Source organism: Phragmites australis, chromosome 9 (genome assembly GCF_958298935.1).
Source record: "Phragmites australis chromosome 9, lpPhrAust1.1, whole genome shotgun sequence".
Classification (NCBI taxonomy): domain Eukaryota; kingdom Viridiplantae; phylum Streptophyta; class Magnoliopsida; order Poales; family Poaceae; genus Phragmites; species Phragmites australis.
The window spans coordinates 2388364-2405070 of record NC_084929.1 but is presented as its reverse complement, the minus strand read 5'-3'; the positions used below and the strand labels follow the sequence as shown (position 1 = coordinate 2405070).

General features: G+C 41.4%; 1 protein-coding gene across 1 annotated transcript; it reads left to right on the top strand.

Moving 5' to 3' along the window:
* Positions 1-12071: 12071 nt before the first annotated feature.
* Positions 12072-16403, top strand: LOC133928374 (uncharacterized). The gene is made up of 2 exons (XM_062374681.1): positions 12072-12269; positions 12544-16403. The coding sequence occupies exon 2, from the start codon at positions 12555-12557 to the stop codon at positions 14250-14252; it is 1698 nt and encodes a 565-aa protein (XP_062230665.1). The 5' UTR covers positions 12072-12269; positions 12544-12554; the 3' UTR covers positions 14253-16403.
* The last annotated feature ends 304 nt before the right edge of the window (positions 16404-16707 follow it).

Genomic DNA, 16707 nt, shown 5'->3' with positions numbered 1-16707 from the left:
AGTAGCAATTTCAACAATATTATGTATTACTAAATAAGTTATTGGATAATAAACTCTTGATAAACTCATAGTTGCATCATAAAGAAATTTAAGAAACTAAAGTATCCTTTCATTAACATACTAATGCGCTTTTGTGAGTAAAGTCTGACACCATGCTGATGATAGTGTGTATGAATAAACACACCAAATGTGCTCTTATATGGTAAAGTCTGACACCATGCTGATGATAGTGTGTAGAATATTTTTGAGCATCAAGAAAGTAGAGTTCCACCTTACCAGTATGTCCACAATAAACTTACGTGAACACACACCTATTGCAACATTATTCTACTAATATGCTGCAACATGTTGGTTAGAGGAGTTCAAAAATGATATTGCATTATGAAAATCGTTTAGGTTTTGCTCCAACCTCTTCAAACCAGATTTTACTATAAGATTGATAATATGACAAGCACAACGTTGATGTAACAAGAAAGATTCAGCATATGTATTAAACAACGGCGTAAGAATATTCATTGCTCTAGAGTTTGCACCGATATTATCTAAAGTGATAGAAAATATATTATTTGTGAGCCCAAAGTCTTCAACTACTTGAGATATTTTTTTAGCAATATTTTTACCAGTATGTGCACTGTCAATCAATAAAAAATCTATTATTTTCTTTTCTAGTTCCTAATAATTATTAAAAAAATGAGCAACCATACTAAGATAATCCTTTCTAGCCTTACCTGCCCATATGTTCGAGGTAAAAACAACTGAAAATGTACATGTTTGCAACATTTCTTTAAGCTTGGTACGACACACGTTGTAGTATTTTACCATATCCCTAGTAGTTATCTGTTTAGAAATATATGTGGACCTAGGATTATGAGTTTTTTTAATGTAATCTTCAAATGCAGTAGACTCACTGATATTGAGTGGTAGATCCGCTCTTACAATGAAGTGGCATAACTCTTTTTGAGCATTGGCAGAGTCATACTCTCAATGACGAACAGAGCCGTCGGGGTTGTACAGTAGCACCATCTGCTTCATGGTTGCTCCACTCTTTCGCTTACAAGTTATAGCGTGCCTCTTCAAGTGTCCTGTTCCACCTAAGGACTTTGCAGATAATTCATGTTTACAAATATAACACTTAGCATATCTGACACTTACCCCGTCTTCCTCTCTATAGATCTTTTCGAAGTCTTACCAAACTTCGGAAATAGTGGCTCTTGATCTTTTAGAGCCAGTGCTTGCTAACATATGTGTACTTGTAGAGCCTGACGATGGAGGTGCTGTTGCATGTGAACCAGTTGGAAGTTCACTGTCGGGTCCTTCATCTACAGCACTGGTATCAAAATTGTCATAGTCCCCTGAGAGTCCTTGAAGAAAAAAATCATGATCGATATATGTATAATCATAATCACCAACGTCCATGATCAATATCAAATAGCACTACAAATAATTCATATATTCATAGTTAGAAATAACAAATAATAAAAAAAAGATTAGAATTTGGAAGAAACAACAAAGAACAACGATAAAAAAAATCACCAAGATTTCTTTAAGATAGCAGAATCATGGTGTTGAAATTTCTTGGATTTTTGGCAACAATTCAACCTAACTGTGCCAAATTTCGTAAATTCGCAAGAACTTTGAGACGAATGAGAGGAAGAAACAAGAGAGCAAATGATGTTACTGGTGTGGAATGAAATGCAGGGTGTTTCTCTGTTTATAGGTGAAAATGTTGATTTTTGCCAAAAAAAATTGAATTGTTTGGAGTTCAAACGGTCATAAAAACGACTACAAAATTCAAAAAAATTGAGTTAACTGGTTAAACGGGCTGGGCGTAGCCCATTTAACATGTTAACCGGCTGTGCCCCCGTGTGCTTTTGCGTACCGCCCGTGCTGCCCGTGCTCTAGCTGTGCTGACCCCACGCGTCCAACGGCTAGCGCCAAGCGTGCCATGCCGAGTGTGCCGTGTTGACCGGGCCGGCTGTGCACCGCGTGTCGCATTGGCCATTGGTGTGCTGTGTTGAGCCAGGCCAGGCATGCCGCCGCGTGCCTAGCTGGGCTAACTGTGTCGCACAGCCCGCTGGCGTGCCGGCCCATGCTGTGTTGTGCTCATGCCGACCCGGCGTGCCGCGCACTCGGCCCAGGCATGGCCCGTCGCAGCGTGTTGTGCCAGTCCAGCCCATCTACACTTAGGTTGTACCGTACCTGGGTCGTGCCTATAGTGACGAGCCTCGGGCCAGCCTAGTAGGCACGGCCCATTTGGACATGTTTGCTCTTATGTATTTTCTTTGGAACCTTTAAATGTAGAAGTAGCAATCGAATATTCGGATTGGGTGATGACAATGCAAGAAGAGTTAAACAACTTCACCCGAAACAAGGTATGATAATTGGCGGAAAGACCCAACCAAAATGTGATTAGCACCAAATAGGTTTTCTACAATAAGCAAGGTGAAAATGGGATACTGACGAGGAACAAGGCAAGACTAGTTGGATAATGCTTCACACAAATTAAAGATTTAGATTTTAGTGAGACTTATGCCTCCATTGCTAGATTAGAGTATATTCGCATATTGCTACTCACCATGTTTCAAACTTTATCAAATGGACGTGAAGAGCGCATTCCTTAATAGACCCATCACATAATTGGTATATGTTGAACAACCTCCAGGTTTTAAAGATCCTAAATTCCCATCTCATGTAAACTCCATAAGACACTCTATAGGTTTAAACAAGCTCCTAGAGCTTGATATAAGTGACTTAAGGATTTTCTAGTCAAGAATAGTTTTAAAATTGGTAAAGTCGATACTACTCTCTTTACTAATAAGATTGATAATTATTTATTTATGTGCCAAATATATGTCGATGACATTATATTTGGTTCTACTAACAAATCTTTTAGTGAAGAGCTTAGTAAAATAATGACAAAAAGGTTCGAGATGTCGATGATGGGGGAGTTGAAGTTTTTCTAGGATTTCAAATCGAACAACTCAAGGAATGGATGTTCATATGTTAAACCAAGTATATCAAGGATATGCTCAAGAGATTTGACATGGAGAACGCTAAGCCTATTCGCACTTTCAAGCAAGCAAATGGCCATCTCGACCTTAACAATGACGGTAAATCCGTTGATCAAAAGGTATATCATTCTATAATAGGCTCATTGCTTTATTTTGTGCATCTAGGCCCGATATTATGCTTAGTGTGAGCATATGTATAAGATTTTAAGACACTCTAAAGGAGTGTCACTTAGTAGCTGTTAAGAGAATTCTTCGATCGTGTTCATACACCAAACCTAGGGCTTTGGTATCCTAAAGGTTCGAGTTTTAATCTCATTGGATATTCTGATGCAGATTATGTGGGTTGTAAAGTGGATAGAAAGAGCATCTCGGGTACATGTTAATTCTTATGTAGGTCTCTAGTGTCATGGTCTTACAAGAAACAAAATTTTGTAGTCCTATCCACCGTTGAAGCAGAATATATTTCTGTGGGTAGTTGTTGCGTACAATTTCTTTGGATGAGGCAAAGTTTAAAAGATTATGAATTCATATGAACAAAGTGCCTCTCTTGTGTGACAATGAAAACGCAATCAAGATAGCCAATAGCCTCGTCCAACACTCCTGAACTAAGTTCATGGATATTCGACACCACTTACTTAGATATCACTCCAAAAAGGGAGACATAGACCTACAACACATAAGGAAAAAAACAATTAGCGGATATTTTCACTAAGTCTCTAGATAAGCATAGGTTTTACGAGTTAAAAAATGAGCTAAATATCCTAAATTCTCAAAACGTGGATTGACTCCTTGCATACAATGTTTGCATTTGCCTAAGTGTTTGAACTAAGATGGTGAACCTATCTTGGCAAAGTGCTAGTGAAAGCGTTGAAATCTTTGAACACTAGGGTTCATCTCCAACCATTCTTCATGCGCATTTGTTATTCTTAGAGATTGAGGTATCCTAGACGGCTAGGAGTCACTCATGAGCCACTGATTCACTTGTGGTGCATCGTGAGAAGTTTGTGAATGACGGATTTCGTCTCCGCAAGGAAAGAAATACCAAAGGAAAACGAGGAGTGCTTCGTGCAACCTCGGGAGGAAAAGGGTTGAAAGAGATTTGACTCAAGTGTGACCGAGCCCCTCAACAGAGACGTAAGATCCTCTCAAGGACCCAAACTTCGGAAACAAATTCATCTTGTCTCCGCCTTCGGTTATTTCTCACCTCTTATGTGATTTCGAGCAATTCGCTTATTATCTTGAGTTGGACTTTGTGCTTGCTAGTTCTACTTCAAATTAGATAGCATCATATCCTGCAGCACCTTGCTTTTTTTAGTTTAACTCATCCTTGCTCATAGATATAGCTAGATTCAAATTTCAGGCAAATCGGAAGTTCCGATCGTCTACATCAAAACTTTCGGTGTTGAAAGTGCATCTAGGCCCCCTAAGTGGGTTTTGGCTTATTAATGACAAAACGATTAAAGAACTAACGTGCTTTGTAAGTATTGAACAGGCATGAGCATTAGTTGTGAAGGCAAGTGACGTTTGTCGCCCGTCGAAACAATTGAAGATTCATCGAAGGCTATTAAATAGGTCTTAAATTCTTTTCACTTTTGAATTTGAGTCTAGGATAGATTTTTTCCTAGAGGGATGTTTTTATTTTGCTTGATTAGTGTCTCAATGCTCAAGAGAACCTTTAGAATCACCTAATTGAGAGACACATTCACTCACGGACACGAAACTCTTTCTGAAAATTCTCTGAGTCCGGAGTCTCCGGTGATCACCGGATACTCCGGTACTCAGCGCAAGACCGGAGTCTCCGTGCTAGTCTCCGGCAGAGAGTCTCGGCTTCTGGTCCTTCTTTAACAGAAAAGACCGGAGTCTCCGGTGTTTACCGGATACTCCGGTAAAATGTTTCGGTAGCAATCGGAGTCTCCGAGGTAGACTCCGGCAGAGGCTCTCGGTTAGCTTTTAATCTTTTTAATAAAAAAAAGGACCGGAGTCTCCGGTGTTCACCGGATACTCCGGTAATATGTTTTGGTGGCAGTCGGAGTCTCCGAGGTAGACTCCGGCAGAGGCTCTCGGTTAGCCTTTAATCTTTTTGTTTTTATTTGAAAAGACCGGAGTCTCCGGTGTTCACCGGATACTCCGGTACCTGAAGTTGCCGGAGAGTCCGGCTTGTCTCCGGACTTAATCTTTTTGGAAAATCTGTCAGGACCGGAGACTCCGGTGTTCACCGGAGACTCCGGCAATTAAACAGAACTGTAACGGCTAGTTCTGACACGTTCGGTGACCGTTCTGACGCCGTTTTGGATTTAGGACCGGAGACTCCGGTGTACACCGGATACTCCGGTAAGCTCTGACAAAAACAGTAACGGCTAGTCTGTGAGAGAGTGCTATAAATGCCCCCTCTCTCCATAGCATTGAGTTTTTGCTGTGACTGGTTTCCTTGAGATCTCTTGAGCACTTTAAGAGCATTCAAAGCCTCTCCAATCATCTCTAGAGCCAAATTTGCAAAAATTTGAGAGTGTGGTTTTGGAGAGAGTTCAAGCCACTTGAGCATTTAGTTCTTCATTGAGCATTTACTGCGATCATCTCCTTTGAAGCTTTGGGTTTCTAGAAGGAAAGGAGTCGCCCGAAGAGCACCCAAAACTTGTGGTGTGCCTCGGGAAGTTTGTAAGCATCTTCATATTGAGTAAGAATTTCTAGCTTGATCTTTGTGGTCGCTAGAAGAGGATAGGGTTGGAGAAGACCCGGCTCTTTGTGAGCTCCTCAACGGAGACGTAGGCACTTCTTTGTGAGGTGGCCGAACTCCGGGATATATTCTCGTGTTCTTACTTGTGAAACTTACTTGATCGCGTGCATTTGGTAATTTGTCATTTAAATTGCTATAGTATCAATCTTGCTAGTTTTAATTGTTATTCTAGCTTGGTAATATCTACTTGACCTAGTGCAACTCTTAGAATCTAGCTGTGGCCTTTAGTTCAAATTTATTCTGAAATTTCCTGTCAGGCCGGAGTCTCCGGACTAGACCGGATACTCCGGACCATACCGGAGTATCCGGACTTCACCGGAGTATCCGGCAGTTTAATCCGCTGTTTTTAGTTTTAAATTTCAGAAAAGCCTATTCACCCCCCCTCTAGGCACTTTCAATTGGTATCAGAGCCTAACCTCCTACAAGGCTTCACCGCTTGGAGGGAATTATCATGTCGACATCCGGAAGTCCGAGGGGTCCGAAAAATGATCCATCAAGAAGTGATGATGGTAATGGTAAAGGAAAGGGAAGTGAAGTTCCTTTCAATTATGATCGTTTGAATTCTTCTAGCAATTACATTTCCGTGCCTTCCGGACGTGCGCCATTCTTCGATGGTACACATTATGCCGCTTGGAGGCACAAAATGAAAATGCACTTGATTTCCCTTCATCCAAGTATTTGGAAGATTGTTTGCACAGGTTTTGAGCTGCCGGAGGAAGACCAAGAGCTCACCTCAAGTGAAGAACAAAATATGCATCGCAATGCTCAAGCTACAAGTGTGTTGCTTAGTGCCTTGAGTCCGGAGGAATTCAACAAAGTAGATGGACTTGAGGAAGCTAAGCAAATTTGGGACACACTTCAAGTTGCTCATGAAGGGACTACAAGTGTGAGAGAATCTAAAATAGAATTGCTTGAGGGAAAGCTAGGAAGATTTGTGATGGAGGATCATGAAACTCCTCAAGCAATGTATGATCGGATGATGGTGCTTGTGAACAAGCTAAGAGGACTTGGAAGCGAGGACATTGATGATCACAAAGTGGTCAAGAGACTTCTTAGGGCATTTGCTCCTAGAAATCCCACTTTGGTGACGCTTCTCCGCGAGAGAAGAGATTACAAGAGACTCACACCAAGTGATGTGCTTGGAAGGATTCTTGCTCATGAGCTTATGGAAGAAGAAGCAAATGAAGTGAAGATTCATGCTAAACAAAGCTCAACCTCAAGGCATAAAGAAATTGCATTCAAGGCAAGCAAGAGCAAGCAAGTTCAAGAATCAAGCACAAGTGATGATGAAAGCTCCGAAGATGAAGAAATGGCATTCTTTGTGAAGAGGTTCAAGAAATTCATGAGAAAAGGAGGCTATTCAAAGTACAAGAGAGACATGCCCAAGAAAAGAACATCAAGAAGGGCATGCTATGAATGTGGCGAAATTGGTCACTTTATAGCCGATTGTCCGAACAAGAAGAAGGGAAAGGACAAAGAAGACAATAAAGTCAAGTCATACAAGAAAGACAAGAACAAGATATACAAGAAGAAATATTCGGGTCAAGCACATATTGGAGAAGAGTGGGATTCCAACTCCGACTCGGACTCCGATAATGAAGGAGTCGCCACCATTGCTCTTCATGAGCTTACACCAAGAAAATCACTCTTAATGAGTGATGATGATGATGATGATGATGATGATGATGGAGACTCCCCAAAATGCTTCATGGCCAAGAACCGCAAGGTAAAATCTCAATCCAAACTCCTAGATAGTGATAGTGAGTATGATAGTGATTGTGACAATTTGTTCAAAGGTTTGAATAAAAATGTCATGGCTAAAATAAAGGAGCTAATGGATACAATAGATAGTCATGAAGAGACCCTTGAGAGGCAAGAAGACTTGCTCATCCTTGAAAAGGAGAGAAACCTTGAACTCGAGGAGCTCATTGCTAAAGAGAAAGAAAAAGTTGAGAAATTGTCTAAAGATTGTGATTTAGCAAATTCCTCAATTGCCGATCTTAAGAGTAACAATTTCGTGCTTCTAGAGAAAGTATCTTGTTTAAATGAAAATTATAGAACTCTTGAAACACAAATTGATATTCTTAAGAAAGGCTCCTCTAACTCTAGTGAAGCAATTTTACTATCTAATGCATCTACTAGCAATGGATGTTCTCGTTGTTCTAACCTTGAAATAAATGCTTGTACAACTAATATTGAATCCTTGCAAGCATTACAAAAGGAAAATGAGAGGCTAAATGCTTTGGTCAAATATGGGTGCATCAAAACTTATAAGTCAAAGGATGCACTTTACAAGACTATCCAAGCCAAAGATAATAAGCAAAAGAGAGGTCTCGGTTTTGACCAATATACAAGCAAGCCAAATGATCGTGTGGTATTGAATGGAGTGGAATGCCTCAAGTTTGTCAAAGGAGGCAAACAAGTTGATCAACCTACTCAAACAAGGCAACCGAAGGCTTATGCCCCCCAATGTTCCTTTTATGCTTCATACATGCTAAAGAGAGACCACCATGGTAAAGTGGTTGCTCTCTATGTTGGTCCCCGCACAAGAGATAGAATTGTGAAAAGGAATGTGTGGGTGCCAAAAGTGCTTGTGACTAACGCTAAAGGACCCAAACAAATTTGGGTACCTAAAATAAAGGCATAACTTTGTTTTGTAGGCATACTCCTCCGGCGGATCAAGTTGGGTCATTGATAGCGGTTGTACAAATCATATGACCGGAGAAAAGAGTATGTTCTTCTCCTTTGAAGAAAATGGAGGACCTCATGAAAACATCATTTTTGGTGATAATGGAAAAGGAGAGGTAATGGGACTAGGTAAAATTGCTATCTCAAATGATACTTCCATTTCAAATGTCTTACTAGTAAAATCACTCAATTACAACTTATTATCCGTATCTCAATTATGTGAAATTGGTTACAATTGTCTTTTTACAAATGAGGGTGTGATTGTCTCTAGAAGGGAGGACGCCTCTATAGCCTTCACGGGCAAGTTGAAGGGTAAACTCTATCTTGTTGATTTTTCAACGGATGGAGTGATGCCTAAGACTTGCTTGATGGCTAAGTCTAGCATGGGTTGGCTTTGGCATCGCCGACTTGCTCATGTTGGCATGAGGAATTTGTCCAAACTTCAAAGGGGTGAACACATTCTAGGACTAACGAATGTGACCTTTGAGAAAAATAGAGTTTGTAGTGCATGCCAAGCAGGAAAGCAAGTTGGAGCATCTCATCCCTTGAAAAATGTGATGACCACCTCAAGACCATTGGAACTTCTTCACATGGACTTATTTGGGCCAATCACTTATATAAGCATCGGAGGTAACAAATATGGCCTAGTTATTGTTGATGACTTTTCACGTTTCACTTGGGTATTCTTCTTGCATGATAAAAGCGAAACTCAAGCCATTCTCAAGAAGTTTGTGAGAAGAGCACAAAATGAATTCGAAGTAAAGATCAAGAGAGTTAGAAGCGACAATGGAAGCGAATTCAAGAACATACAAGTTGAAGAGTTTCTTGATGAAGAAGGAATCAAGCATGAGTTCTCGGCTCCATACTCCCCTCAACAAAATGGAGTGGTCGAAAGGAAGAATAGGACTCTAATTGAATCCGCAAGAACAATGCTTGATGAATACAAAGTATCGGATCAATTTTGGGCGGAAGCAATCAACACCGCATGCCATGCCATTAACCGGTTATATTTACACAAGTTGTTGAACAAAACCTCATACGAGCTTCTAACCGGTAACAAGCCAAATATTTCCTATTTTAAGGTATTTGGTAGCAAATGCTTTATTCTAAACAAGAAATCTAGAAGTTCAAAATTTGCTCCAAAAGTAGATGAAGGGTTTATGCTTGGTTATGGTTCAAATGCTTACGCCTACCGCATTTTCAACAAAACCACCGGATGTGTTGAAATTGCGAGAGACGTAACATTCGATGAATCTAATGGCTCCCAAGTGGAGCAAGTCGATACAAATGTCTTAGGTAATGAAGAAATACCAAGCGAAGCAATCAAGAAGATGGCAATTGGCGAAATCAAGCCCCTAGAACAAGAAAAGACTCAAGAAACTCAAATTGATAGGGATCAACCATCTTCTTCAATGCAAGCTGAACCATCAATGTCAATCCAAGATCAAGACGACAAGAGATCACAAGATCAACATCAAGACCATGAAGATCCGAACAAGTTCTTGAATAATGAAGTGGAAGACATCCAACATCAATCTCAAGTGCCACATCCACGTGTTCATCAAAGTATCCAAAGAGATCACCCCGTGGACAACATCCTTGGTGATATACAAAAGGGGGTAACTACTCGTTCAAGAATTGCAAACTTTTGTGAATTTTACTCTTTTGTTTCCTCTTTGGAACCTTTGAAGGTAGAAGAAGCGCTTGAAGATCCGGATTGGATAATGGCTATGCAAGAAGAATTGAATAATTTTAAAAGAAATGAAGTTTGGTCCTTGGTGGAAAGGCCAAAACAAAATGTGATTGGGACAAAATGGGTGTTTCGCAACAAACAAGATGAAAATGGGATAGTAACAAGGAACAAAGCTCGTTTGGTTGCTCAAGGATTCACTCAAATCGAAGGTTTGGATTTTGGTGAGACATACGCTCCCGTAGCTAGGCTAGAATCAATTCGTATTTTATTAGCCTATGCTACTCACCATGATTTCAAGTTATATCAAATGGACGTGAAGAGCGCATTTCTAAATGGACCAATCTCCGAATTGGTATATGTGGAGCAACCGCCCGGCTTTGAAGATCCCAAACATCCCGAGTATGTCTTTAGACTCCATAAGGCGCTTTATGGGCTAAAACAAGCCCCTAGAGCATGGTATGAATGCCTTAGGGATTTTCTTGTCAAAAAGGGCTTTGAAATAGGCAAAGCCGACTCCACTCTCTTTACTAAGAATATTGATAATGATTTATTTGTTTGTCAAATATATGTCGATGACATTATATTTGGTTCTACTAATCAACAATTTTGTGAAGATTTTAGTAGGATCATGACAAGAAGGTTTGAGATGTCCATGATGGGAGAATTGAAGTTCTTTCTCGGTTTTCAAATCAAGCAACTCAAGGAAGGAACCTTCATTTGCCAAACCAAGTACATCAAAGATATGCTCAAGAAATTTGACATGGAGAATGCCAAACCAATCAAAACGCCCATGCAAGCTAATGGACATCTTGACCTCAATGGAGAAGGTAAAAGTGTGGATCAAAAGGTATATCGCTCCATAATTGGATCCTTGCTTTATTTATGTGCATCTAGGCCCGATATTATGCTTAGTGTGTGCATGTGTGCAAGATTTCAAGCCGCTCCCAAAGAGTGCCATTTGATGGCCGTTAAGAGGATTCTTCGATATTTAGTTCATACTCCATACCTTGGGCTTTGGTATCCAAAAGGGTCATCCTTTGACCTCATCGGCTATTCGGACTCCGATTATGCCGGTTGTAAGGTGGATAGGAAGAGTACTTCGGGTACTTGCCAATTCTTGGGTAGGTCCCTAGTATCATGGTCATCCAAGAAACAAAACTCCGTAGCTCTATCCACTGCCGAAGCCGAATATGTTGCCGCGGGAGCATGTTGTGCTCAACTCCTATGGATGAAGCAAACTCTAAGAGACTATGGACACAAAACTCCCAAAATTCCACTTTTATGTGATAATGAGAGTGCCATCAAAATAGCCAACAATCCCGTACAACACTCAAGAACCAAGCACATAGATATTAGACATCATTTCTTGAGAGATCATGCAACAAAAGGGGATATTGACATTCGCCATGTGAGAACCGAAAATCAATTAGCCGATATCCTCACTAAACCACTTGATGAGCAAAGGTTTTGTGAGTTGAGAAGTGAATTAAATGTCCTAGATTCTCGGAACGTGGCTTGAACTGTTGCATACACTTGCTTGTTGTAGATTTATAGTTTTTCTAGTTAAGAGTTTGCGAAAACTGCATTTTGAGTGTTTTTTCTCAAAACTATTTGGATTTTTTGATCTTCCGATCAAAATTTGTAACTTGTGATCATAGTTATGTAATGATGCTTGGTTGGCTGATCACATTTGACAAATTAATCCTCTTGTCCAACCTTTCTCCTTCCACTAAAATTTTATTCAGCTCTAAAATCTGCTGTGACAGCTCCAGGTCCCGGAATGTCCGGTGTTCACCGGAGTATCCGGACCTGACACTGTTCACAGACTCAGCGTTATTTTGTTCTGTTTCCAGTTACCGGACAGTCCGGTGTTCACCGGAGTCTCCGGTAAAAGTGTCAGGACCGGAGTCTCCGGTCTACACCGGAGTTTCCGGTGTCTCCAGAATTCTATATTCTTCCCCAGCCCGAACAGTTACCTCTTTTCATCTATTATCTTGTCCTCTCTCCAAACGACCTTCTCTCCGGCGATTTTGAGAGGAACTCAAGGATTTTCAAGTCTTGCTACGATTATCTCCTGGATTCAAGGCGGGAATCTCCGGAAATCTCTCTTTCTTAAAAATCCCCGGAGGATTTGAGCTCTAAGGTACCGTTTTCAACAATCTTCCCGATCTCTCAATGCTCTTGTCTAGAGTTGTTTTCCTTTGGTAGAATAGTTCCTAGTACCCTCTAGAACCCATTCCCAAACTTGTTTCATCCCTAGTCGGCCATATCCTCCAAACCCTAGATGGTTAGGTTTTCTGCCGGGGCCGACCGGAGTATCCGGTGTTCACCGGATACTCCGGTATCAACCTGCAGTTTCAGCTTTTCCTGTCCAATCTTTTATTCCTCAAATTCTTTGATCATTCCATTGCTTCTAGGTGCTCTTGCAATGGCCGGAGACCGTTTTGAGAAGGGTCGCACTTTTGAGAGGAAGAAGAAACAAAGAAGTGATCCCCTCTCTCAAAAATCAAGTGCTCCTGCCCAATCAGAAGATAGTGGAAGCGGCCATGCCAGTGGTGAAAGAGTTCGCAAAATAGCCGCAAGTGGTGGTATTCACATCGAGGAAGGCATAGCTGCTGAAAGTAGTGACAGGGACCTTGTGACCCTCTGCCGAACCAAATCTCATGCTATGCGAGGCAGAGAGTCTGCAAGGGGAAAGGGGCAAGCCAGAGTAACTGCAGGAAGAGGTCGAGGAACGATGCCTTCTACTGAAGAAAGAGGCAAAGGTGCTGCACAAGATAGCTCATCTGAATCCGAGGATAATGAAGAAGATCAAGCTGATGAAGTCATTGGTCCCCTAAAGCTTCACAGACCTCGGAGGACAGCTTCTGTTGTTGATGCTCCAAAAAGGACAGTAAACTACATGAAGAATGTATCAAGGGTTGTTAGTGAAAGGTTAAACAACCCATATGATTTTGAGAAGAATGTTGCCGATTATCGTTTCTGGAATGACTTTCAGGCAGACTTTTATGAAACGGTAATTTTGGCCAAGAAGAAGCCTATTACTCCCATGCAATGGATTGATTGGGATTATATGGCCAGGAAGAACAACCCAGTGTTCAACGAAGTGATTGCAGCCTGTGAGAGCAAAAGGGTGAAAGATGTTATGGCTTTCAGATATGATTGGTGCGAGGAGGTTATTGCCCAATTCTATGCCACAGTGTGGTTTGAGGGATGTGAAAATCCCATTATGCACTGGATGACAGAGGGAGTCAGATACAGGATCAGTTTCAAAGGCTTCGCTCACTACTTCCATCTAGATGTCAGAGATACCTCCAGGGATCAGATTCACAATGAAAATCAACTGACACTGGAAGAAATTGGGTTCATGTATCTAAATCATGGACGAGTTGAGTTTGGGAAACTCACAGGGATGAGGCCTTTCTATCGTTGCTTGAATTCCCTATTCCGGCTCACCTTGGCACCCAAGAGTGGGGATGCAACTACAGTTCAAAGTATCTCCAGAAATCTCCTTGCAGCCATGTCAAATGATCATGCTCCGTTCAGTGTGGCTTACTTTCTATGGGAGGAAATTGTTTTTACATCCAAGTCACCTATAAAAAGTTGTGGATATGCCCCTTATCTCATGTTTATCATTGAAAGGATATCCAAAAAGACTTTTGTCAAGGAGATCAAGCATGAACCATACAGAATGAGGCCGTTGAACATTCAAGCTCCATCTCCTTCTCCATCTCCTCCTCATGCTCCTCCTAGCTCAAGACCGTTTGCCTCGAGACGTGCTCCTCCTCGAGGGTCTTCCTTCATCAAGAGTGCTCTCAAAGCAATTTTCAAGATTTGCACTCACAATGCCACTGAAATCAAGAATCAAGGTGCTCGCTTAAAGAAAATGGAGGATCGTCAGAAACAAATGTACACATCCATGAATCTCCAACCCCCTTGCTCTCCTATTGAGTCAGATGAAGCGGAGAGTGCACCGTTTGAGGTTGAGAACCCTTGGGCATGGTATGATGAAGCTCAAGCAGCAGCCGAAAGCTCTCAACAACAAGCTCAAGACGATTCCTCTGACGGCAGCGAAGGAAGAGAAGACGTGGAAGACGATGATGAGGAAGATGGTAGCAGCGAGTAGGCTCCTTCTCTCTCTTTTTGGTGCTTGATGCCAAAGGGGGAGAGATAGTTATCCTTTATCTTAGTTTCCTTAGTTCTTTTTTTTAAAAAAATCTCTTTCGCTGTTGGACAATTGGAGTTTGGCTTGTGATGAACCCTTGTACTATTTAATTTCATAAGACCTTTATGTTAGTATGATGATTGTTGCTCTTACATTAGTTTTGTGTGCTCTATGTCTTTTCATAATCTTTTGCTTCCCACTGATTCTAGGATATAGGGGGAGCTCTTGTGTTCCACTTCCTAAAATAAATGCATTGTTGCTTAACTTTGCTTAGAACAATGCATACATTTAGGGGGAGCTTACCATATCTTCTAGAATTTAAAACATTTTCTTGTATCCTTATGTATCCTTTAATCGGGTTGTCATCAATCACCAAAAAGGGGGAGATTGAAAGTGCATCTAGGCCCCCTAAGTGGGTTTTGGCTTATTAATGACAAAACGATTAAAGAACTAACGTGCTTTGTAAGTATTGAACAGGCATGAGCATTAGTTGTGAAGGCAAGTGACGTTTGTCGCCCGTCGAAACAATTGAAGATTCATCGAAGGCTATTAAATAGGTCTTAAATTCTTTTCACTTTTGAATTTGAGTCTAGGATAGATTTTTTCCTAGAGGGATGTTTTTATTTTGCTTGATTAGTGTCTCAATGCTCAAGAGAACCTTTAGAATCACCTAATTGAGAGACACATTCACTCACGGACACGAAACTCTTTCTGAAAATTCTCTGAGTCCGGAGTCTCCGGTGATCACCGGATACTCCGGTACTCAGCGCAAGACCGGAGTCTCCGTGCTAGTCTCCGGCAGAGAGTCTCGGCTTCTGGTCCTTCTTTAACAGAAAAGACCGGAGTCTCCGGTGTTTACCGGATACTCCGGTAAAATGTTTCGGTAGCAATCGGAGTCTCCGAGGTAGACTCCGGCAGAGGCTCTCGGTTAGCTTTTAATCTTTTTAATAAAAAAAAGGACCGGAGTCTCCGGTGTTCACCGGATACTCCGGTAATATGTTTTGGTGGCAGTCGGAGTCTCCGAGGTAGACTCCGGCAGAGGCTCTCGGTTAGCCTTTAATCTTTTTGTTTTTATTTGAAAAGACCGGAGTCTCCGGTGTTCACCGGATACTCCGGTACCTGAAGTTGCCGGAGAGTCCGGCTTGTCTCCGGACTTAATCTTTTTGGAAAATCTGTCAGGACCGGAGACTCCGGTGTTCACCGGAGACTCCGGCAATTAAACAGAACTGTAACGGCTAGTTCTGACACGTTCGGTGACCGTTCTGACGCCGTTTTGGATTTAGGACCGGAGACTCCGGTGTACACCGGATACTCCGGTAAGCTCTGACAAAAACAGTAACGGCTAGTCTGTGAGAGAGTGCTATAAATGCCCCCTCTCTCCATAGCATTGAGTTTTTGCTGTGACTGGTTTCCTTGAGATCTCTTGAGCACTTTAAGAGCATTCAAAGCCTCTCCAATCATCTCTAGAGCCAAATTTGCAAAAATTTGAGAGTGTGGTTTTGGAGAGAGTTCAAGCCACTTGAGCATTTAGTTCTTCATTGAGCATTTACTGCGATCATCTCCTTTGAAGCTTTGGGTTTCTAGAAGGAAAGGAGTCGCCCGAAGAGCACCCAAAACTTGTGGTGTGCCTCGGGAAGTTTGTAAGCATCTTCATATTGAGTAAGAATTTCTAGCTTGATCTTTGTGGTCGCTAGAAGAGGATAGGGTTGGAGAAGACCCGGCTCTTTGTGAGCTCCTCAACGGAGACGTAGGCACTTCTTTGTGAGGTGGCCGAACTCCGGGATATATTCTCGTGTTCTTACTTGTGAAACTTACTTGATCGCGTGCATTTGGTAATTTGTCATTTAAATTGCTATAGTATCAATCTTGCTAGTTTTAATTGTTATTCTAGCTTGGTAATATCTACTTGACCTAGTGCAACTCTTAGAATCTAGCTGTGGCCTTTAGTTCAAATTTATTCTGAAATTTCCTGTCAGGCCGGAGTCTCCGGACTAGACCGGATACTCCGGACCATACCGGAGTATCCGGACTTCACCGGAGTATCCGGCAGTTTAATCCGCTGTTTTTAGTTTTAAATTTCAGAAAAGCCTATTCACCCCCCCTCTAGGCACTTTCAGGTGTTAGTCGGAACATCCGATATTTAATATCAGAACATCTGACCTATTTCTGTTGTGCTATTTTAATATTTGAAAAAGCCACTATTCACCCTCTCTAGGCCGGTATCTCAATCCTTCACATACTACTTGTAAGTAAGAGGTAGTATAGACTTAATTCTACCGTTAATGTGATTGGATATTTTAGTAACTGTCATAGTATTGTTAATATTTACTCACCATATTATTGAATGGCACTACAATTTTTTTGACGTACTCCACAAAATACTCGATTCCTTCAAACACACGAGAGTTGCGGTAAT

Excerpts from the sequence above, each read along its gene's own strand:
- LOC133928374 (XM_062374681.1), top strand. The coding sequence starts at position 12,555 with ATGGCCGGAGACCGTTTTGAGAAGGGTCGCACTTTTGAGAGGAAGAAG.